The sequence below is a fragment of the Arctopsyche grandis genome, chromosome 11 (genome assembly GCF_051622035.1).
Source record: "Arctopsyche grandis isolate Sample6627 chromosome 11, ASM5162203v2, whole genome shotgun sequence".
Classification (NCBI taxonomy): Eukaryota; Metazoa; Arthropoda; class Insecta; order Trichoptera; family Hydropsychidae; genus Arctopsyche; species Arctopsyche grandis.
Genome location: NC_135365.1, coordinates 23878883 through 23905596, shown reverse-complemented (window position 1 = coordinate 23905596; position 26714 = coordinate 23878883). Strand labels below are relative to the sequence as shown.

The 26714-nt window shown below is 33.8% G+C and overlaps 1 protein-coding gene across 1 annotated transcript in view; it reads right to left on the bottom strand.

The window, feature by feature from the left end:
- LOC143918606 (neural cell adhesion molecule 2-like) overlaps positions 1 to 26714 on the bottom strand; it is a 142292-nt gene that overhangs the window by 54580 nt on the left and 60998 nt on the right. Inside the window, exons 8-11 of the mRNA XM_077440546.1 lie at positions 19164 to 19274; positions 5466 to 5669; positions 3996 to 4147; positions 3644 to 3788 (exon numbers count right to left, since the gene is read on the bottom strand). Coding sequence (XP_077296672.1) covers positions 3644 to 3788; positions 3996 to 4147; positions 5466 to 5669; positions 19164 to 19274 — 612 coding nt within the window. The remainder of the gene's footprint in view (positions 1 to 3643; positions 3789 to 3995; positions 4148 to 5465; positions 5670 to 19163; positions 19275 to 26714) is intronic.

Genomic DNA, 26714 nt, shown 5'->3' with positions numbered 1-26714 from the left:
TATATACTAATACTAATTGTTATATTTCATAAAAAATAACTAATGTTGATTTAGAGTCAAACGAAATCGAATTAAAACTACTTCTGTTTGAATTCCTAGTACTTTAGACTACTTTCTGTAAATACATCGACGTGACTTTTCGGTTGAAATTTAGCGGCTCAATACGCTAACCGAATATACATACATACAACATCTGTTCTGCGATAACTCGTAGAATTTATTCACCAAATGTATTCAAGTGTAAATAAATTATTCTATCCAACATTTTGCTGTTGAATGTGGCGTCATCTTGTGCTGTTCGTTCTTCGTTCTGTTGAAAGTCTTTACGGGTTCAAAAATATATAGAGGGAAAAAAGAAAAACAATGGTCTCGTCGAGGGGTAGAAATTAAATTTATAAAGCACCTGTACATAAATTTCCATTTTGCGTGCACTTTTTAACCGCTTTACGCCGCTCGTAAATCAACCGCAAACCGGTTTAAATTTTCAACTTTACCCGTCCTCGTCTTTTCTCTCTCGACACCTTCAGATATATATCTTCAGACAAGATGATCTTAGACAGAGATTCTCAACAGCTTTTTTTTAAGGAAAACTCATTTGGGCTACAGATTTTTAAACCTATTCAAAAGACTTTCAATTGCGAATTTGCCTATACTCTCCTACAAAAATCAATTTGATATAATAGGCATGTGACACAGTCTAACCTTTCCAAGCTTCAAACAATACAAAATAAATCCCTAAAAATAATTTATAACACACCCATATATATTCCGTCAAATATTCCGTTAGTTACAGACATTACTAACAAATTAATCAGTAGATTCAATGATAGAATCACTAATAACCGTACTAACACACTTGTGAAGAGTCTCGGTGATTACAACAAAATGTCAATACCGTTCAGGTATAAACACATCTGCTTTAGATCGTCGACTTTAAAGAGTCTTTAATTTATATTATGTATTAGATGTATTATGAGCATTTACATATAAGAATTTAAATAGGTTTTTGTGCTTTTTTTCCTATTATGCGGTACATTAACATTAGAATAATATAATACTATGATTACTAACAAAAAGAAATTAAAATTATAAAATAGAAAATGATCAATAGATAAGTAGCTATTACAATAGAAGGATGATGTATTGTGAATAATATAGTAATAATAAAAGGCATTTAAAAATCAAAAATATTTCATAATAGCTCATACGTCATATCCGACTAAAGTTCTACGATTGTCACGGAAAGTAATACGATTTAAGTGTGACGTCACAATTTACTCATTATTAAAACAGAGTCAACATAAACATACATATGTGTAAGTAAACGGGTTGAAATTTTGCCATTGAAATTAGCATCGGAATATTGCATAACATAAAGAGATTCCCATACGACTCTCATACCAAGAGGCCAGTGCCAGTGCACTACAAGCGTAATGATATTATGACGTCCGTTCCGGCGAAAGGGCTGGTCAAAATCCTCAGACCGGAAGTTAGATATTGACGCAGTTTTAGCTCCAGTGCACACAGTTGAGCATGTGCATTCCGCGAGATTATACACAAACGACGACGGGATACCGCGGTGAAATTGCGCGGCTCACGACCTGATAATAAAAAGGCTCCAAACGGGGGGTGGGAGGTGGGAGATCTAGTCAGGGATGGGGCGAAGAAGGGGGGGAAAACGTTAAAAACAACAACCCTTTGGTCGAGACAAAGCCTCGCAATATAACCGCGGCGAAGCTGCCAGCTTTCGGACCGGGCGAGCTTTTGTTCGCGGACCAGAGCTTTTATTTTCCAGTGCGCGTTTTCGGCCAGTTAAGATTAGAAGTGGATTTATATACGTAATGGAAGGGTTGTTACCGCTATTATTTTTTCTTTAGGTTTCGTTTTCAGTTTGCGAATCGTTTACTTGAGGGTCGTTAGCAGTAATGTGTGAGTGTGTGTGTGTGTGTGTGAACCATTGTATGCAAATATGTATGTACTATAATACGGCTGTTGCACTTTAAGGTTTCGTTGAATTTATCATGCTAATTGCCTTCGGATTGGTTGAAGTGTGAATTTAAGTACTTTACGCGAATTTGAGTAGGCGACGTGAGAAGCTTTGAAGCTGTCAGGTGTAAAATTTTGAATAATCGTATGTTTAATTGAAGCAATGAGAGTCGAGGCGCGAATACCTGGATTCGTATTATACATTGTATGCACATTAGACCGGAGCGAAAAACAATAATTCTGGATTTACGTCGATGGACTAGTGTAAGACTTTCGTCTTATCAAATGAACGCTAAATAATAAACGAAGTCATGTGCCATCAAACAATCGATTTATTTCATATATACCTATGTATGTCTTTTTCGAGAATAGTTTTGATTTTTGTTACAATTTAAAAAATAATTAACACTCAATACTCACTTCTTTAAGTTTATTTGGGTCGATTATGATAATTTTTGGCTCTCGATGAGTGTTTGTACGATGGAGGTGCTATTTTCAGAAAATCAGATTTATTTTTATTTTCCTGTGATTATTTTGAAAATAAAAATCATTGCGAACTTCCTTGGGTATGTGCACCTTAAACTTGAACACAAATATATCCAAAAAGTTAACGAATTATATCCAAAAAGTTATGAAATATAAGAGGCCAAAATGACTTATTTTGATGCAAAATGTCAGGTACGTCAAAACAGGCCATTTTAGTCTCCTTACATTTTATGAAATTCTTATTTTTTTTCGGAGTTTTTTGTCTTAAGATTAAAATCATATAATTAAGGAAGCTGTCAATGAGTTTTATTTTTCAGAAAAGATTGCAGGAATATGAAAAAATTACAATTTCCTGAAAATAACGCTTCCCCTATACAAACATCTATTACGAGCGCTGAGGACGTTCTAGCGTAACGACCACTTTGATTATTATAGTCAAAACTTATAATAATCGATCCAAATAAACTTCAATTAGTGGGTATTGAGTATTTATAATTTTTAAAATAATAAAAGAAACAAAATTACTCAATATATGAAAAATGCGTACTTTTTCAAAAATTTTGGCGAGATAAATCGATTGGTTGTTGGCACAGGACATTGTTTAAAATCAATGATGCTTTTATTTAACGCTACCTTGATACGACGAAAGTTTTCCACCAGGTCTATCGATGAAAATCCGCGTTTTCCGCTCCGGTCTAATGTATACGTATATAAACATGAGCGGTGATTTTTATATAATTTTTTAATTGTACATGATATTATAATACATATACATATGTATATGTATATGTTCATAATTAATTTGAATTTCTTGAACTATTTGAATCGGCAAATGTATTCATAATTTAGTAGTGACATTTATAAACCGTTGTTTGAACAGAGCTGGGCACTCAAAGCTAGTGAAATAATAAAACGAAATGAGGCAGAACGATGCATATATGCACGTTTTTCAAGACGATATACAAAAGTTTGCGCTACTTTGAAGTAAGTGGATTGAAATCTAAATATGCCGTTAAAGTACATATGTATACAGATGGATATATTTCATCAGAAAACGTATTGCAAAAGTCACGTATACTGACTCGTGCGTATTCGCAAATTTAACGAATTCCTCCAGGCATTTTATTATATTGAAAAATCCAAAGTTGTCTTCATATGATTGTTTACTTACATTCAACGTTCAATCTCCACTTATCCTCTAGGGCCGAATCTGGAATTGACGGATTTTCGGCCCGGCACGTCAAGTATTTGCCATCATCGTCTATAGACGGCGTGAAGGAAAGCAGGCTCAGCGTCTGGTTGTTGGCTTCGGAAAACTGGAAAAAAAAAACAGGAGAAATTGATAGAATCACGTACAATTTTATTAATTTTATAAGGTCGCCACGTGTACAAACAGAGAGCGGTTGTTTGACGAGACGTCCGCGGCCTCCGGTCCAATTCGATTTAACATCATCAAGAACCGACGAGGTTTGTATATTTAGGATTTTGAGGGGGTTCTGATTGGGATGGGGAGGGATGCTTACGTTTTTCGCTATCCTTTTTATTTGCCTGCTGCCCTTCCACCACGAGACGACAGCTTCCGGTCGAGATCCGGAAGCTCTGCATTCGACCTCGTACTTTTTGTCTGCGGATACTTTCTTCTCCTTTGTCAGAATCACCACTGATATTGGTTTCACTGAAAAATTAATACAAAACAATTAAAATATATACTCGTATTGTATGAGCTGTACATCTGATAATTAATTTCCAATGGAAATAAGTAAAAATAATTATAGCAGTGTTTAGAAAACTGAAAAAGTCCCCACCGAATGTTTGAATCAGATTTATGATATATATTCTTAAAATAATAATATTAAATTCATAAAAGATGAGAGTAAATTAAAATGAAAAATGTATATTTTATCACTTTTTAAGTGATTTGTGAAGAAAGTCACATTCAAATCTAGGGGGGGGGGGGGGGATGTCCACCCACCCCCAAATGACGCCTTTGGATAATATTATTGAAATTTATGGTGATTTAGGGTGATATTTACAGAGTTTTACTTTTATGATTTGTATAAAAAGGTCATTGCCAAAATATGGAAAATAAAAAAGGTTTTGCAATAGTAAAATAAAAATATAATATATGATATGTATGCAAGAAAAAGCGGTTAATAATAGCCATAATAAAAAACCTATTTGTAATTGAATTTTTGTTTACTTATTTATTACGAAAATGAAACGAAACTTTTCGTCTGGTTAAATAATCTTTTGACATTTTTTTGCGGTTTTCAAGTACGAAGTTAATGGAATTTGTTTACGACCTATTTCTTCATTTAAAGAAAATAATTGGTTTTAGATAACCGAATATTTAAAAGTCTATTTTAAGAGTATTATTTTGGTACTCAAACTTGAATGCGAATTTTGTTCAAAAGTTATATTTATTTGTATAAGACATAATTCCTTTAAAATACAATTCTTTGGCTTACTGTTACGCTACCAAAACAATATAAATTTTATTGTATACAACAACTCTTTCTGTCAACGTAGGCGGTGAGAGCAAAAAAAAAGGAATAATTGAAAAATATTCAAAAGGGAAAAAGAGGGTTGAACGAACGGTTGTTATGTAAATTTTCCTAAGAAAGATTAAAAAAGAGAAACTCTAATTAAAATCACTCTCCTTATAAAGCACTCTTTCATTACTCTTAAGGAGTGAAAGGACGGGGAGGCGTCGGTCCTAGTTTTTTAATAATTGAATAAGAAGTTGCGCCCGTCGTCGGAACAGGGCGTAGAAAAGCGCGAAAATGAAATACACTTTCCGCGATTCGTGAGCGGGTGGAAAATGGGAGGAAAATCTCTACTCGCCGGAATGACGCGATTACGAGAGAACGCCGCGGACATCCGGGAATCCTTTTAATGGCGTTCGCTCTGTTGGATCTCTTCAGTTTTCTAACAACTTCTCCAATCTCTTCCCCTCCGGCCATGCTCTATGCTAAACTTTGATTTGTACTCACAGTTGACGTCCAATATCAGCACTTTGGAAGATGGAGGCGCCAAGTTGGTGTTGGAAGCTTGGCATATCAGTCTGGCGTTCAGGTGCTGTCTGCCAACGTTTGGAAAATTTAAGCTGTTCACTGTAAGTCCGTCTGATCTCTGCTCGTACGAATCGTCTATGACAGTGTTCTCCAGGTACCAAGTTACCCTCGGTCTGGGTTTACCTGTAGAATAAATTGCATCGTTAGTGAATACGCCTATAGTACAAAATGTGTGTATAAATGAATTCAATTAAAAATTACACGACTAAATAGTGTTTTAGTTCAATTTTTGCAGACTGGTTATGTAAGTATGGTTTATAAATAAAATGTGTGGGTTTTATAATTTTAATTCTGGAAAACTTTTTGCCTTTTTTTGTTATTGTTTTAAGGCATTACCTACTTATAGGCAAACTCTACCATGAAACGATCTACCTTGGAGTCATACGGAATAGAACTTTTGACCACACAATTGAAAGCATTAAACGCTAATCATTGATCTATATTGCTGGTTTGAACGAATCTGATCGATTTACTATAAACGTTGCTCTTTCTCTTGTTTTAATACTATTCGTATGTGTACATATAATGGGAAATTCATTTCAGGAATATTGACGAGGTTCACTTTTCTATAAACGCTCCAGTATGCAAATTTTAATAAAGTAATAGTGTTTTCATATTATTTTGATAGCGAGTATGGAATATTAGCATTTAAAGCACACACGGTGTGCTTTCTTAAAGTTTAATTTCACAATGTTTGTTTTAATTTCTCGCCGATCAAATTAATTTTCGTATGTTGAATCTGCATTGTTTGCATAATGAGATTGGAAAAACTGAAATGTACACACTGAAAAATTTCGAAATCTGTTTGCAGCATGAGAACTCTCGCGGTGTGTAATAATTCAAAAACAATATTTGCTCATTCGAGCAAAAGAACGATAGAGGGAAAGCACACCGAGACCGATCCACGTTTTCTTCGACGGCAAACATAAACAATAGGAATCTCAAAAGTCGCTGCAAATACTTGGAATGGGAAAGGAACTTCCCATTTCTCGGATATCCGGTTCGTTAGGAGATAGCTTGTTTGCCGACTACAAAATGACCATAGCGCATTGCATTCGAAATGATCAAGTTTCATTCGAATAATTGAAACCATTGTCAACGGAGTACTAACCTCAGTCCATTCGGCATCTGAGGAACAATCGCGAAGAGAACGTTGTATGGATTTGTAGTGCTCGTTGAAAGGCAACTCGCAAAAGCTCCAGGACGCAAAATTACGCGGACAAATAAGTAAATTGAGCTTGTCCAATGGATGAGGAGGAGCAGGAAGAGCACTCAAGTTGCATTTTCAGCTCGTTAAACTCTAGCGACCGGTGGAAAACCTCCCGGAAAAGCGCATCGCTCGAAATGCGAGCCGTTCAATTAACTCGCAGACGCCAAAGTAAACAAAATTATTTGCTAAATCCGCAGACACGGAACACATGCAAACACGCTGTTGAGTTTTAGCGTCTTTTACGCTGTCGATCTCAACCTTTTCCCTATTACATCTTAAGATAAAATTAGAATACATCTTACATCATTCTGCGAATGTACAATTTTGTTTGAAACTTCTGTAGGTGAAATTTGAATTACCATAAAAATTTAGCTTTTGCACAATCTCACATTCAAATTTGGTTCTAATTGTATTCGCCGCAACCAATGAATCACTTATTAAATATATTTGAAGTCAAAAAAATACTTAATTTGAACTATTTTAGTCAAATAAATCGTCAATTCAATGATCACTTAATCAATAATTTTGCGATTTGAATGCATAAAGAGTTTTGACCATATCGTCAATAACAAAAAGTAGTTCTAGACATTTGTTTACATATTATCATGAGTTGTTTAGTTTGTTGATCTCCATTTAAAATTTTTCTTTTTTTCAATTGTTGTTCGATGTAAATGATTAAGTACAAAAATCGCCAAGATCTTTGATAACACTGAGCAACGAAAAAAAAAAAATACCAGAGTGGAAACTAATCAATCTTTATTGAATTCCCACTGAATTCGAATCATTTAAGCGATATGAGCGTTTATCGTTTACCGCTAAACGATAAACTATCATTTACTGCTCGAATTAGTCCGTTCAGATACAATGGAAAATATTGAGATTGAAAAAAAACTTTTTCAACGTGGTAAAGGCAAAAAAATGTGTAAAAAAGTATACTTTTGATTTTTAAAATTCGCTAGATAATTAATTATAAATATTTCAAAGCAATAAAAAATCGCAATCAATTAGAAATACATCTGACTATTGATTCCAATACTAACTTTTTTTGTACAGTTATACTAGATTTTGAATTAAAGACTGCAAAAGCCAAAAATCTGTAAAAATTGCCCATTTTTTTAAAACTTTTATTAACATCCAGCAAAAAGTATTGTCATATTCGAATTTAGTGGGTCAAACTTAATAAAGATTGATTCATTTTCGCTCCGGTAAGTAAAAAATGTGATTGTTTGCTGCTCAATATAATTCTTAATTCCGTCATATAACAATTACACCAGATCATTCAGTTAGTATAGTCTAAGGGTACAATCTACTCAACTATGTAACTTCTATGGGATTAATCTACTAAGTCGGCTGTAAAAAGATGACCGACACTAAAAAAAAAATTAAAGAAAAAAAAAAAAAACTAAAGAGAGTCCTTAAAACATTATTTGCTGTTGCGATGATTTATACACGAGTGCCATTTTCTCGATGATGAAGTAGTTTGGAAGTAGTTAGTAGATTGAATTCGGATGTATCCTACAGTTTCATATATCTTTGTCTTATCAGAGCTTTCCTAGTGAAATTCCAGCTTAAGGACTTCAATAGTTCTGCCATAACTTTCGGCAAGAGTAGTAAATCTGATATTGTCCAATCAATTCAAAGGCTGCAAACCACCAGTTGAGAAACACTATCCAAGTGGGACCCAGCAGATTGCTCTGCGTTTATCCCTCGGTAGCAGCTCAAAAGGAATTCGGAGGCTAAGTGCTGGTACACATAGTCCCGGAGTTTTAGCCTCCTTAATAAACTAATGTGATGGAACAGCAGTGCGAAATTAAGTCTCGGAGGCTGCAGAGAGGGGTGTGGAATACTGTAGCACCTGGTGGTGGTGTTCTGGTGGAATTGCTTGGTTTAACAAACGGCGCGAGTCTGTTTCGCGAGCGTATCATACGCGAAGCTTACGAGCGCCAAGTTATTCCAGTGTTCCGCATCGTGGCTTTGCACGGGGAAATCTGCATTTCAGGGGCAAAACTTCTAGGGCGCTCAATGCCGCATTTTACCCAATGTATGTACATACATATTCGAGTCGGTCAAGTGGAGGTTTAATAATAACGGAGACTTGGGAATACATTATGTACTCTTTTGATCTTTTTTTATATGTACATTTGACTGGAACACTTCTGCTTGAACTTCGGTTGTATGTAGTGAGACGTGATTATATTGATTTGGTATTTCTTAGTAAAATCGATTTGTATAATATAAGCCCACTTTAGAGGTCAATGAAGTCAACCAATAAAGCCCCCAACGAATACAGTCCGGCAATAGCGCTAGAACAACCGCACATCATTGCTCTATTAAAAAAATATAGAGTGACAGAAGAAAAAGTTATAGGCGTTTAAACAATTAAAATCTGACATAGCGAGATGGCGACGAAAAGGGATATCAAGTAAGAAGAGGCTAAAACAAACAGTCTGAATGACAGACAGACATCCGTCTGAATGACAGACAGACATCTCTGACAGACGTCCGGAAGAAATACGAGGGAATATTTTCAAACGTGTCTATTACGATTTTTGTCACCATCGTAATGGCGGACGTCATTTCCACTTATATTGATGACCAAACCGAGCAAAATCGCAAAGTATGAAAACGATCGGATAAGAGCCCAATTTTTTTTTTTTGATTAGTGATCGTAAGTGAAAGTAAAAGGTACGTAATGTAAGGGTTGGCATGCGTGCGCACAAGTTGGTTACCAACGTACACATTTCCTTAACTACACACTGGCGCTTCATACTTTCGCTTCGATAAAATCGTAATTAAAATAATTATTAAGAAGTTTTACCCCGTTTTTTTTTCACAGCAATCATCCCGGACATGCATACAACAAATCCTGAAAGTTCCATCGTAATCGGTTCAGTGGTTTAGGAGTCTATTCGAGACAGACAGACAGACAAACATTGATTTTTACATACCTCTTATACAGTTCACATGGTTTTCGTGTTAGTGGTAATTTTTTATATCTCTTATCTCTTATCCGATCGTTTTCATACTTTGCCATATTGCACATTTTGGTCATCAATATACATACGTTAATGTATCGTCTGCCATTACGTTGGAGATAAAATATAGTATACAATGCGTATCAAATATCCACAATTTTTGGTACGGTGACGTTATGATCTTCTAGCAAGCTATATGGCCATATCAGATTTTAATTGTTTAAACGCCTATAATTCACTCTATATTTTATAAAATTTGCTCTATAGGTTCTCGTTATCTCGAATATATAAATATTTATAGTTTTAACTCTCATATGTATATATAAATTTCAAATTTGGCGTGAAGCTTCTTGTAAGGTAATACACGATATATATTGATTTTTATATACATATGTATATATAATACATATGGATAATGAAATTTAATTTGAAAGAACGTTTGCTCTATCAATACATTGCTATGATACGTGAATGTTAGGTATTCAGTATGTTTTAAAAATTCAGCATGTACATATGTATGCTCACAGAACAATGATGAATTTGAGTTTGAATTCATTGAATGGTTTTAGCCACATTAAATCAACAAATGGATTGCCAAACGTATGAGTCGATTCACAAATATATAATATGTATATGTATATATGTAGATATCACAAATATTCTATACCTCTATTACGGATCGGATAACTATTATATATAATAGAACCAAATACTTTAGTCCAGATTTTTATCGTTCTGGATGGTATGTATGTGGAAGCGTCCGCTGCGCTGTGGAGTGATATTAAAATTTTACTGGTCATAAATCGAATGTCTTTGTCGACGAACGTTTTCCCCGTCGCGACGGGAAACAAACCTCGCCATTTTATTTTTAATTTTTGTATGGTACACATATACATATGTATATTTGGCTTCTTTCTTCTTTTTCCTTTTTGAATTCGCAGCGTTCCCGCCATAAATTTGAATTACTACCGACGCGGCGTTTCCGGCCGCGGCGAAAGCTTGCGGCCGCGGTTTTCCGGACCTCTTCGGTTTACCGGACCTTATAGTCGACTGGAGACCTAGCTTACATAAAAATTCAACGTGACCAACACGCGACTTTACTTTCGGCTTAATGTCTTGCCTTAAACTACTGTTCTAGAAACATTTCGGGCGATATAAAGTTCTCTACGGCCTCTAAACACATACTAACATACATTTTTCTTCTACAAATTCTAAACGGAGCTATAGTACTTACATGTTTTGCCTTTTTTTTTAAATAATGTAAAGAAACAATGCATATAAAAATACAGCTAAAAATTGTTATACATTATTATTATAATCTAATATATAATTTCGAAAGAGACTTTGTATGTAACTATATAACTATTGTTGAATTCGTGACGTTCAATTCAAAAAATGAATGAAAAACTTCAACAAATTAATATTCAAATAAAATAAAACTATTCATATAAATTTATAATAATAAAATGTTTACTATTAGATTAGCTATGTATAAGTGGTTTATATTACAAATACCGAGCGAATCCGGGGAAAACCACTAGTGTAATATATAATTTCGAAAGATACTTTGTAACTATTGTTGGTTCGTAATTCTGTGATGTCATCGAATAATTGAATATTCAAATAAAATTAAACCATTCAAATAAATTTAATAAATTGTTTACTATTAGATTGGCCATGTTTAAGTGGTTTATATTACAAATGCCGAGCGAAGCCGGGTAAAAACACTAGTTAATTATAATCTAAAGCCATTCATCCTCCACTACTGGATGAAAGCCTCTTCAACACGCTTCCTGTTTTGCGTAAATCTCATCTGCCTTACCCCATACATTTTCATAATTCCGTCTACTGATTTTCTTGCAGTCTTTCTTTTACCCGTTTACATTCTCTCGGGTACCATTTTAGCACTTCTTTTTTCCATTCTTCTAGCTACATGACCCGCCCATTGCCATTTCAATCTCATTACTCCGTCCACTATATTCATTACCATGTGTGTAGTATTTTGACATTAAATGTCCAAGTTTCACATCCATACGTCATCACTAGTAAAACATATTGATCGGAGACCTTTTTCTTCGGGGTAATTTTATTTAAATAGATTAAAATAAAATAAAAAAAGTTCTAATTTTACATAAAAATGAAGGTAAAGGATGCTATTTTATACAAACTTTTTACTAGCTTCACTCTGTTAGTTCAGTGACATTCCTGGCCATCAAAAAATTGTGATTCGATTTTTTAAAATATTTTAAGTGTAATTTCAGTAAAGATAATTACGAGTGGAAATTTTAGACTATGGCATTAAAAATAACACGTAAACACATCAACTTTGGTCATATAAAATTTAGTAGACTAAGATTATATCGAATTCAATAACAGGACTATGTCAAAATCTGTTTATATTTTTTATATTTTATAAACAAATTACCCAGCGTTTCTCAAGCGGGTGAAAGTTGGAGAAAAAAAGGTAAAAAAAAATCAGTTCATAAATTTTTGACGAGCAGGAATTTCATGGAACAAACCTAATATACATAGCTAATAAAAAGCTTGTAAAAACCAACTATTTCAAAACATTTTGCTGTCTATGATCTATGTAAGAGTATTATGAAATATTATGTACATATGTATTTAGCTATATATCAAATCTTGGTGGATATTAAGACGCTGTAGATTTCCATATAGCATTAAAAAATAAACAAACAACCTTTTTATTTACCAACAGCCAAGAAGACACGAGATATCTTATTCTTTTGAATATTATGAAAATAACTATATATATTTATATATACATATATATATATATATATATATATATATATATATATATATATATATATATATACATATACATATAGCCGCCGTTTTAATTGGTTTTCAAGGATTGTCTTCAGGCTTAAGTATAGTCGGCCAACAATGGAGACCCCCGAATCGACTTAGTGATCGGAAACGGCACTAGCGCTAGAGTTCTCAGAACTGACAGCGCGAAATTGTGGGACTGTGTGCCGAGACCGTGGGACTGCATATCTGGTACGTGACTATAACAATAGGTAAGCAAACGTGTCGTTGAAGATGCAGTGAGCGACCTGCCCTTTATAAGCAGGTACTTAGGCCATCTTTAGGCATTCTGGACGGAGCACTGGCTGTGCTTGGATCTCCTTAATCACCCAATAAATGCTGTGAAGCGACTTTGGCCTTTTATTTGGATCCTCCACCACCCCTACGCAACAGTAACTAAATATAATACAACCACTGTTTTTTTTATTAAAAAACTGTTCTTTAGAAGCTTTATATGTATCATTGTATACAATTTTAATAGACCTATAGCGTTTCGCTTACATTAAAAACCATTCCAAGCAGGCATTAAATAGGACAGTAACTTTTTCCTATTACGTTTTGCAGACTTCCAACATCGGCGGGGATAACGCTCTTGTTCGCCGATGTAAATGGGCCATTAGTCGCCACTTTGACACTTTTACAATAATAAAGACGGCCAAAAGCGCAAGAAAATTGTTTCGTTTGTGCGAAAATCCTCCCGACCGACCCCCACCCCCCTCCCCACCTCGCCCAGCTTCCATTCCGTCGAAAGCTAAAAGCCATATAATTAAAAAGGGCGTTTCAAATATAAATTCAGATTAATTTCGGCGTAACACAGCTGCGGCGTAATCAGTTACGTTACTATTTAATATCGCGCCCGGCGACATGGCGGCCGCGTACATGAGGGAAAGGGAAGTGGAAAGGGCGGCAAAGGGTTAAAATGTAAATAAATGCGAAATTCAACAGAGGAAAAGAGCGACCTCGGCGAAAACGCCACTCTGCAAATAAAGCGGGGTGGTGGAATCGCATTTTATAAATTGCACGCCACGTCAAATTAATTAAAATCTAAAATGGAAATAAATACGTATACTAATATGGATTACAATTAAAAAAAAAAAAATTACATGAACTGTTATGTACCTCGCTTATCAATGTACCTCGCTTATCAATGCAGTTCCCATAATAATCAAATTCACTTTCACACATTCATATACGTGAGTAACAAGACCATTAAAATTCCTGTAAAGGGATAGTCATATAAGATAGGAGTGCCGGACTTTGCCCAACCGAAGAAATAAATACATCATTTATATAGATCGCGATTCGATCACATTAGTCAGTCAGTTACCATCCGACTCAACCTGTAAAAGGATAGTCACATAAAATAGGAATGCCGGACTTTGCCCAACCCAAGAGATAAATAAATCATTAATATATGTAGATCACGATTCGATCACATTAGTTAGTCATCACCATCGAGACTCCGAAAGTGGTAGTCATCACCATCGAGACTCCGAGAGTGGTAGTCATTAATATCGACCCCGCAAGTGACGGTCAGCACAGCAGCAGAACAAAGTGAACCAAAGTTCTACGTGTCTCATTTTAAATTCATCATCGTTCCATAATTAAATCTGAAATTTTCTAATATATTTACCAATAATAAGAATGTAACGTTTTTATGATGATAAATAAATCTTGGTTTGTTAACCAAGTAATTTAAAACATATATAAACTGCGTTTTGGAACATGACGCTACATATACATACGTGTGCCAATGTGAGGGACGATTGTTTTATTTTGTGCCGGGATAACTAATGGCGATTGGAGAATCCGATTCCACCCCCAACCCATTCTCACACCCCCTCTCCTTACTGTCACACCCTCACCGGAATCCTAACAATTTATCGACCGATTTATTACCGATGAATTTTACACTATCGGTTGATTTGTTATTGTTTTAACAAATTAAAAGTGAAAGCCATAAATTGGCTAAGGTGTAAATCAGTGGTCTTCAAATTTGTAGATTGGCCTTTAGCGAAAATATGAACATTGTATTTCCATCGATGGACCTAGATGAAAACTTGCATCGTAACCAGCAGAATAGACTAGTGGTTAGTATATAATGCTTTGAACAGACTGGTGACGGGTTCAAATCCCACTGGTTTCAGCTGGTCAGATCTTGAATTTGTGACTCCAGGTCGATCGTTTCATATCAGAGTTTGTCAATTTATCTGATTTTCATTGAAACGGTTCCAACAAGTTGGCAACCTTGTCCTATTTCTTCCAAATTTTCAGCATCTCTAATTCGCTAATTAATAAAATTCTGCAAAAAGTGTTTCCTAAATTTATCCATAGATGTCACTATGATGCTCCGTAAAATTACTTCATGATTTTTTTATCGATATTTTTTATTGGCCAGGAAGGTGCATCGGGGTTTATCTGTTAGGCCTTCCTGGTATATATGTATGTAATAAAAAAATGTATGAAAATAGAATAAATACTAAAAAAATCAAAACTATGTACTCTTAAAACAAAGACACATGAAAACAAATCGATTGATGGCACATGATGTTTTTTAAAATCGATGATTTTTTTTATTTAACGTGTATTATTCATAGATTGAAATGCAATGTTTGTATTTTTCCTTTCAACTTATTCTGCAAGGTTTCATACCACTTATTTTCACCTTATCCTTCTTGGTATATATGCTTACATATACATATGTGTACAGATAAATGTTATATTAAAAGAAGTGGCTTTAGGCGTCATATTGTTGTCAAGTGACGATTGTCCACAGACAATCCTAAATAATTTTAGCATCAGTCGTATTTGATGCTTGGTGCTCAACGTATGTCCGATAAAAACTTCTCTGTTTGTTTATATTACTCACAAGATGGGCAAGAATCGGTAAAAAATGCACAATGCATTTAAAAACACACAACAAACAACATGGGATACATTTTTTTTTAAGTAAATTGATCCGATTGTATTCCGTGCTTTGTAGCGTATTTATAGAGACGTACCGCGTAATATTGAAAACAATTATTTATTAGTAAGGCCCCTTTATTATTATTAAATTCCTCTGTATGTGTATAAAAAAATAATCTCACTAAGTGTGTGCATGTGGCGCAATATTTGTGAGCTGATTTTAAACCACTTCCAATCTTTAGATCGCGTTGATAGTTTACCGACACTATTCTATGTAGTATAGCTCTTATCAAAGCAAGCAAATGTTTCAAACATAATGCTAGAAGAATTAAATCTAATAATTTATCAGAATCGACTGTCAAATTGACGTGATGACAATTGCGTATCAGATGCGCCTGCTCGCCACCCCTACTTAGTTTCATAGTTAGAAGATTTCTTTCAAAGCGAAGGTTTCTTTCAAAACCATCCTAGTAAGAGTATGTGCAAATAAATGGCAATACTCGGAGACACTCAAAAAGCAACAGAGCAGAAACAATTGCGAGTGAAACCGACAAAATGTCCGTCGGCCACTCTTCGATATTGCGAAGAGACGGTATGGTAAGCTCGCCAACCGTGAATACTGAATAAAGGTGGATAAAATAAATAACGAACGCGACTTATTGTCAATGTGTTCTTTTTATTGTAACTACTGCTACGTATAATAAATAGTACATAGATATATCTACTCAGCTAGGGGATAAGCCTCTGTGTGGCGGCCGGATATTGAAAAAATAAATAATGCGCACGCCACTGCTGTGCTGCTACGATTTGTCTATGGTCGCGTTGAAAAATTGTGCGAATTATTCACGTGGAGATTTTGCAATTGTGTTACGATCGGCATACTGAAAAGGTTCGTCATATGGCGATTTGTGTATTTTGGACAGGTCTTTTGTATTTGAAAGCCTATTGAAAGTGGATAAACGTTTGAAGCACATATTGTGTAGCTCAATAATGATGACAAACGGATATTTGTACAATATTTTGCTACAAACTGCATATTTGATTGTACTAGTCCTTTTAGGACAAACCTTTTTAAGGTGTACTGGATTGTGTTAAAAAGTATATAATAAATATAGGAAATATATTCTATTATTTATCATTTATTCCTTTTGAAATCAATAATAAATGACGTTGAATTTTCTCACGATAGCACAACTCCATTTATTGATACTACGCATAAAAATAACATTTTTTTTTGCATAGCAACCAATTATGTATTAAATTTACGTACAATTTAAAAGCTTGAGAAGAAATTTTCATTGTTAGAATAATTGAGTAATATTGATGGAAAGTTTTGGAAACGTATATATTTTTACGTATTTCGTACGGCTATACTCCTTGATCTAATTTACATATATTAACCGTTAATAAAAAAATCATAAAAATGATTAGATAAAAAATTGCTATAAGATAAATATCATCAGATTCACTGTATAAACCGTACCCAAAGATATCAAGTCAGAACATCAGACCAAATTAGTACAGTGCGAGTGGAATCTCTTAATAAACAGTTCTACGCTGTGTCTAGTTCATCGTTCCAATATTAAGTTCGACTTTCAAGAGCAAGTTCAAAAGAGCTCTTTCAATATATGTATGTACATATGTATGTACAAACTAGAGGTTGTAAAAAGTGTACCGTCAAAAGAATCTCTTTTATTATAACTTATAAAAGAAGTTTAAAATTATAAATGAAATAAAAATAAAAAATAAAGAAATTTTGATTGCGATGTTGTCATCATTCTAATAAATCTTTTAATAAGAAAAACACCACATGGAACGTGACAGTATTTATACATATATAGTGTTTTCAGTTCAGAGTACTTTAAAGATGTATTATGGGTTTAATGCTTTCCCCGTGGAAGACCGCTATATACGTCATGCGTAAAATGTCAATAGAGATCATTCACTATTTAAAAAAAAATACTTCAGGTGTCAATTGACATATTATGGTCATAAATTTGATTTACAAAAAAGTACCACGAAAGCTGAAGCGGGTAAAGCGTTAATATCAAGATTAATAAATAACTATTTAATATCCTTAATAATAAATAATTTATTATTAAGGATATTATTCTAATTGTTCTTGATAGTAAGAATATTCTGATATTAATCCCATATTGTACATACATTTGTACTATATTTAAATGAAATTAAAGATCAAATCATTATATTGTACCTACATATATATGATTGATTTCTTGTATGTTGCAGTAAGGAGAAAAATACGCGATTTCTATTGGTCAACAAAAAATTTCTGATCTATGGGAATTGCGTACTTTGAGGTTTAGTTTGATCAAGATTTAAGGTTTATCTACTGTAAAACGTATGAAATTAAATATATCGATGTACGTTCAACAGAATAATTCAATATATTTTCCTTTTATTGTTTGATGAATCGATATCTATTCGTATGTAGGTACATATTATATGACACTTGAATAAATTGAATGAAACGAAGTGAAATAGAATAAATTGAAATAAAAACGTGTGAAGTTGTGAGTGGGTGACGAGAAAGTCGTCCAATTAGCTACATAGCTGTCATCACATCGATGTGACATGTCGATGACGATCTCTAGCGTCATGTTGGAGACATTTGCTTGTTTTAATGGCAAAAAACTGTAGTATTTCGGAAAAATAATAAATAAAGATTTTTTCATGGTTTTCATTTAATTTCCATTTATTGAGCAAAGCCGGGTAGCACCACTAGTATATAATATAATAGTTAACATTGACTATGTATATCAATTATAAAACCCAACTTGTTAAGCACTTAATTTAATAGTCAAAAAATATAAAGAACATATTTTTATAAGCCTCATATCAGCATGCTTTCGATTTTTCTGTCTTCACATATTATATGTATTTATAGCACCTGTCAATCATATAGCCAGCCCCTTTCCAGACAGCTTTATGTAGCTCACTACAATGGACTTAACGCCAGAAAGCACATCTAGGGCTGGCTTCAAAACTTGTCGACACGTCAAATCTAGACACCGCCTGCCATCACTCGGGCTACTATTGAAAAATTCAATTTTTACTCATTTAAAGACAACGAGAACTTCACCGAACTGAATGGAGCAACAAAAAAAAAAAGGGTTCACTGAAAAGAAAACAATCCGGAAGCGAAAGAAGAAAAAAAACCGGCAGCATCGATGTCGGCACGCTTTGAATTATTGAACGGTTCGACCGTGCATTTCGGGGTGCGGAAAGGGGGTGGTTTTTCTTTGTTCATTCGGTGGGTGGTGAAATCCGCCCAGCGGTTCACCTGAATTATCCAAATGCATGTGCCGGAATTGCTCGGTTATCCGACGGCAGGTTTATCCGTTATTTTTTCAGTGCGTCCGTTTATACGGACTAACCTTACTTAAACGAAAATTATTAGGGTGAGACGAAGCGGGGTCGCTCGAGGTTTATTACAGTCGGTATCACGGTGGGATGCACAGCTAGGGTTGGTATCTGTTCTGCCGTAAAAATGATTATATGTGCAATAAAGCACGACGCGGAAACAACGCTAATACTCCTGGAGAGCTTCGCTCGATATTTCAATCGAGCGATTGATTGAAATTTCTTCAATGTATTGAATGTGCTTTTTGCTTTTTTTTTTATTGATATTTAAATTATTTTGTGTTTAAGTCAGTGAAATAAGTGGGTTACCTCCTTCTACTTCGCAGACTAGTACTACGTCGGAGCCTTCGTTGTAAGGCTCTATCAGCTTGGTCTTGTCTCTTCTTTTTCCATCGTATATCACCGGTCTTCCTGGTGGAACTGTAACATAAAGAGTGTAACATTTTAATTTAAAATAATACATTGGTTTCTATTTATAGGCAAGTTTGACTTTCAAATCAAAAGAAAATTCAACTGTATACATACACTCAATATTTAAGTTTTATCTAATTTTCCACGACTAAAACTATCTCTATATTTATTTATTTATACATATGTACATATACGGCCGCAAGGACCATTAAACCATAATACAACAGAACATTTATAAAAAACAATATTAAGAGGGCTGGACAGCAGCGCCTTGTCCATACAAACGTACTATACTTCTCCCTTCCTCAATTATGGCACTAGAGAAATTAATTTTTAATATGCTATGGATATCCACCATTGGAGTGCATCTATGGTTTTATTTTTTTGATTAATTATTTTTTATAGGACCTAGGACCCGCCAAACATCTATAAAATCGCCTCTTTTTTACCCCCACGAAACGAGTCCAGAGTGCTTATTTAACGGTCGATTTTAAAAAAAATACGCCAATAGATGCACAGAAAGTATCTTTCTCATACCGATGATGATTTTTTCTAAAAAATTGGTCCAGTTTTGGAGGAGAAAATAGGAGAATACGAAACCTCGATTTTGTCAATTTAAAATACGTTTTATCTGGTCGAAGCGCAACTGTCGCATTCACTCAATATATATATTGATATATATTGTCGCATTCACTCAATATATACATACACTCAATATATATATCGAAGAAAGGAACGGTAACAAAATTAAGGTTTCGGGTGTACAGCCCTCTTAATATAAGAATAGAATAAAAAAACATACCTCTTTTATAATTTGTATATAAAATTATTATTTTGAATAAAAGGTTAGTATTTAAAAAAGTTTTTTTGACCAGGGTTTTTATTTTAAAATTTTTAGTTTACTAGTTATGTAACCGGAGTAGAACTTTTAAATCAGCTGATAACTAAAAACTAAAAATAAAACTATCACTGTTTGATCTGTGTACATATATTAAGCCTGTATTGGTTAGAAAGTTTGTTTTGATTTGAGGTTATGGGTTAAACGTCATTCTGTCAGATTCACCGAGCAATGTTGCCACCCTGCATAAAGGCCGGTGTGGCAACACCCAAGACCGTTGGCTCAGCAAGCCTCCACAAAACTATAAATATTTATATATTAGAGATAACGAGAACCTATAAAGCAAATTTTATAAAATATAGAGTGAAAAAAGAAAAAGTTATAGGCGTTTAAATAATTAAAATTTGACAGCGAGATGGCAGGGCGAAAAGTAATGAAACTACCGATGTGAATGATGAATGTAACAGATAAACGTCACCGTGTAATACGATGCAGTATTTTCAAACGTGTCTAATACGATATTTTTTCAACATCGTAATTGCGGATGATACCTTAACTTATATTGATGACCAAAATGAGCGATATGGCAAAGTATGAAAACGATCGGATAAGAGATAAGGGATATAAATAATGACCGCTTACACGAAAACCATGTGAAACGTATAAGAGGTTAGTAATAATAATAAAAATACCAATAATTTTATTTTACTACATTCATCTATGTTTAAAACTAAAAACTGGATAAACGTCAGGCACTTTTAAGAAATTAAAATTTTAAACGCGTCTTACACGATATTTTTGCACCATCGTAATGGCGGAGGATCCATTTACTTATATTGATGACCAAAATGAGCAATATGGAAAAATATGAAAACGATCGGATAAGAGGCAAACTTTTTCCTGAATTGTAATCGTAAGTGAAACGTAAAGGAGGTATGTAATAAAAATAGGAGGTTTAATCAATGTGAATAAATAAATGAAATGAAAACAATTATGTATATTCAAATGGTGGTGTTTTACCAATTTGGCGAGGAATTGTTTCAATAATGAAATCATGTAAATTGGCAGACTATCGAATTGGAGTCACAAACGGTCGAAGAACGTTTGTGGAGTCATAAACGATCGATCCAAGTGAGGAAACGATCGAATTGGAGTCACAAATATCCAAGTTTGACTAGCAGCATTGTAGAAATACTCAAAATAAATAATTTCACAGATTGCTCTGATCAATAGGTATAATATGATAAATATAATCAATAAAAGCATTTTACAATGCGAATTAATACAAACATCATCGACAGTGACATCTATGGAGAAACTTTTGCAGCATTTTATTATAGAAATTGGCGAACCTCAAGACGCTGAATAACTTGAGATTTTCAAGAAATATTGGAAAGGCCATGCCAATTTTGAGTTTGCCAATCAGAGTTCGCCAAGAAAAATTGGCAAACTCTGATAGGAAACGATCGACTTGGAGCGCAAACCAAGGTCTGGCCAGCAGCTACTAGTGGGAATCGAACCGTGGCAACTCTACTCGAAAGCATGCCACTCTCAATAAATTTCCAATCTGCCCTATCTCGCGCAAAATTTGAGTTTTCTTGAATTTGCTGATATATAAAATGCTGTGAAATGTTTCAAATTTATCCATAGATGTCTTTAAGATGCTTTGTAAAATTGCTCTATAAATTATTTATGATGTTTATATTTGTCCCGGATGGCTTATTAACGTTTACTTGTTAGACTTTCCTGGTATAAATGTATATAAAAAAATACTAATAAAAAATTAGAAGATATGAAAAAACCATAAGTTTGAGATTTTATGAAAATTTGCATTCCTAAAGCAGCATTATAAATGATGCTCCTACATACTATTACAGTCATTTTAGCCATCAGTGTGGCTTAATGGTAGAGTGTATGTTTAGCACCAAGTGATCAGTGGGTTCGATCCGCTATACTGCTGGTTAGATTTGGGGGTATTTGTGACTCCAAATCGATCGTTTCTTATCAGAGTTTGCCAATTTTATCTGATCATTGTTGAAACGCTTCCTAAAAATTGGCAAAAAATCATTTTTCCTGTTGTTACAAATCTTCTGTATTTATTTTATGTACAATTTGTAAAAATTGTAAACAAATCTAAAATCCATAGATTTGTCAATGGATTAATTAATGAATTAATTGTTATTTCGTGTTCTTCAGCTTCTGGAAATACAGTGATTTATGTAGTAATAAAATGCTGCATTGTTTGTAATTAATTATCCAGGAAGGCGCATTGGGGTCTTCCTGTCAGGCCTTCCTGGTATATATCTATGTAAAATTTATATTTCATACAATTTTTCTCGAAGAACTGAAAGGCTTATTGTATTAGGCTTTGATTATATCTAAGCCACGTTGTTTGACCATTCCCCCGTTAATCTCCTGGCGCTTTGATTTCACCCTCAAAAGGAATCTACTAGTGGGAGATTAATGAATACCGTATGGTGACTAATAAGCGGTCTGTCGTCATGGCGACCTGTTCTAGCCGTGGCACACACGATTTAAAGTACATAGATACACCTACATATGTACCTATACATTCATATGTTGTAGGTATTTCGAAGGAAGGCTTTCATTGTCCGGTTGGGGATGCTAAGACGATGGGATTACGTACAGTGATACAGCTGGGACTAATCCCGGGAAGCGGGACAATGGCGAAATGTGCATCTGCATGTCTGCATTGTACGGCCGACGTGTATGCTGTTTCAGCTGGAAAATATCCTATTTCAATTTTGCGGTTCAACGAGACACTACAGCTGAAAACCACATTCAAATATACGAGTACGTATATTTAAATAAAAAATGGATTTAAGGGAGTAGCTTGGTTTGATTTTCAATCCATAAAGTAACTGAACAACAATCAATGATACATTATTTTATGGTGGACTGAAAAGACTTGCATATGGAACTCTCGACTTACGTACATACATATGTATGTATATATTTCGTATGAGTATGTTATTATGAGTCGTATTTGGATATAAAATGGAAGAAAAGAAGATGACATTGTTGAGAATGAAAGTCTGATTGAGAAAGTTTTGAATATGATTCAAAATTGAGAGGTATCTCAAATGTATATGGAAATTCATAAAGATACACCAAGTTATGGAAATAAACGTTTTTGAATACATATTGTTTGTGTCGACATATTTTCTGTACATTCAAGTTTCATACCAGAATAGAATAGACTAGTGGTTATAATGCTGGTTTCTGCTGGCCAGGCCTTGGATTGTGACTCTAGGTAGATCGTTTCCTATCAGAGTTTGCCAATTTAACTGATTTTCATACGGTTCCAACAAATTGGCAACCTTCCACATTTTCTCGCAAAATCTCTAGTTTTCAGCAATCTAGAATTTCGCTGAATTGTATAAAATGTTGCAAATTTACAAATTTGATCATAAATGTCTGTGTGGATGTTAATCGATATGTATTTACTGAATTTCGCTGAATTCTTTAAATGCTGCAAATTTACAAATTTGACCATAGATGTCTCTATGGATGTTAATTGATATGTATTTACTTTGTATAATAATACGTGTATCAAATGTATAATGTTTCTGGCCAGGAAGGTGCATTGGGGTTACTTGTTAGGTCTTCCTGATATAAATTAAAAAGATAAAATAAAAAAATATATAAATTTGTAGGAATACCTTACCTACTTAAGATGCAGCAATATAATAGTGTATGATTTTTTTGATCAAATGCAACTTCAAAATATTTTATTGTGTATACTAAATAATGATAATTTTCTCAGTTGAAGCTCTTTGAAATAAATTACGGTAGTCAATGCAAATGTTTGTTCTAATTAGCGTATGTTATTGAAAAATATTGGTCAAAGATTATGAATATGATGCATTAAGTTGATGGTCAGATGCAGACCACATTCGAAAACATGCAAACGTGTTTCCAATTTAAATTATTGTTAGATGAAAAAAATGAGCACGTGCTGGGAAATATTTAAAATTGAAATCGTTTGGAGTTGTACCTACTGGTAAAAATGTACATTTGTAAAATGGCATGTTATTTATGCAAAATTCTTTTTCTTTGTACGGTACGTGTTTTGGCTACCTTTGGGGACTAATACGTAATAGAGACGTGTATTATTTATTTCGGGTTCACCCATGCAAAGTTCACCAGCACGTGTCGCACTAGTGAAGATAGATAGATGAGACGTTTTTCCATTTTTTTTCTTATTTCTGGCCCACCCACTTCAAGGTTAGACGATATTCTTTCTTTGTCGGGCAAAAAAAGTCCTCTAATTTCTAATTTATATGACCTTTTTCCTTTTGGCTGGAGAGACAAAAAGGGCCGTGTGGCAATTTCGAGTTTTTCCAGTGTAAGTAGGACGACAGAAATTTTACAGAAGTGGACCGGAGAACGGTCCAACCTAGTTGGGCCAAGAAACAAACGCAATTTCACGGGGTGCGGTTTCGCCATTCCCTCCGGTCGCTCGTGGGCCTTATTATTCTTCCTACTCTTATTGTCACAGTGACCGCTGTTTTCCTCCTTTATTTTGCGATTCTTGTTGCATGTCTTGTCAACTATGCCAATATATCACAGTCCCTCATGTGCTTGACGTGAAAACCCCACAAAATACATAGGCTTCTAATCAATAATTCAAACCGAAACAGATGCGGCAAAGATACGGTCAATTAAAACTTTTAGTTATCTTCTTCAAAAATTCTTTATGATAAATTATAACGACAACAAATTAATGTTAAAAGTATTCCATTAGATATTTTAAATAAAACATTTAAAAATTAAAATGAAAATTAAAATAAATCTTCCATTGTTTTTAATGCGTACTGAATAATTAAGACGTTGCCGCATACTAGCGCGTATTATTAAATTTGAGAGTATAAGCGTTTTATATTTTATTAACTATTAATATTAAGAAAAAAGAAAAGATTTCTTTTAATAATTAAATGCATTTATATTGATAATATAATTGTATATTACAATTGGAAATATTATACGTATTTTTTAAAAATAATCAATTTCTATATTCGCCCATTTCTTTGCCGCACTAGTCAAATACAGACTTTTCGCACGTAATTGAAATATTTTCAGTGTTTTAGCGAGTGAATGGAAAAAAAAGATTTAAAAGCTCCAGCAAGCAATATCTACACCCTTCATTGAGGTTAAGCGGGGAAAAAATGTTGAAAATAAACAGTGGAAGCAAACGAGTAGTTCATATTTTGCGAAAGCGTGCGCCCTGCAGTACAAAACGCTCCAAAACGACCCGAACAAGGAGAGAAGCACTTTATTGTCTCGGAAGCGGAAAATATTAACTTTGTGGCATTAAAGTTGAAACTTTGGTGCACTCACTATCTTGCCCCGTCGAGATACGAAGAACCTACCCCTTGAAATGCGAAAAGAGAGGAGGGTGAGATTTTTACAACTACTATTATTAGTTTTTCGTACTAAACACTGCCTTCACATCGACTTTATATTATTATTGTCCGAGTGCACCTTCATCTATTCGAGCCAAAGTACCACGAGACAATATTACTACCAACATAAATATCTAACAAAAGGTTAAATGAAAATAAAGAGACTTACAAGACTACATACATATGTATGTACATGCCTACACACATCTTACGAGTATATTATCTACTATTTATGTAAGTATTAACGTTTCATATCCCTTCATACAATAATTATTGAAAAAGAGATATGACTGAAATCAAGCGCAATTGTCATAGTCTACACCTCTTTCTATTCAAATTCGATCGCATAAAGCAAACTATGTATTCTTGACGTTAATGCATTCATTCGCAATAAAAGTGATTAATAAAACTTTCTATATTACGTTTTATTGCATGCCAGCATCTCTAATATAAAAAAAGTTCATTATGCTTAAAAGTTGAACTACGTAAGCTGTAGCTTATGATGTCTTGCGGAGATATAGAAGATGTATTATATAGAAAGAGATGCACCGAAGGTATATGAAATTCCCACAGGTGGCAAATTTTAGGGGGCGGCAAATTATGGCGGAGTAAAATGTATTTGAAATAAAGTTAGTAATGCAAAAAAATCTCAACAATCTGTTCATTGAGATGGTAAAATTTTATTTACAGTAGAAATGAACAAAGTGAGGCCAAAAACCTTCAAATAACCCTCGCCATGGATAAAAATTGTTTAAAAATAGTATTAAATAATTAATAATTAATTATGAAGTAAAGTAATACATAAGAATAAATTAAGTGTGGTAGAGCATATTGAATTTCAATTTATATACAATATTTAATTTAAATTTACTGTAGTAAATAGAATAAATATCAATTTAAAAGACTTTTGGTCACCAGTTAAGGTTTGCGTTGTGTAGTATTGAAAGTAAATTTGAATTAAAGTATATATTATTATTATTATCATCTTTTAAATAATTTTAGGCTATTCACGATGGAATTTGTAAAATCGAGAAAATGAAAATTAGATTAAAATACAATTGATTTTGGAGTTTTGTATATTTTAAATTATTATTATTTGTTACTGATTTTTTATTATTGATTATTGGTTATTTACAGTGGCGGCTCGTGGATAAGATATCTGGGGGTGCTGCGGTTGATTAAAAA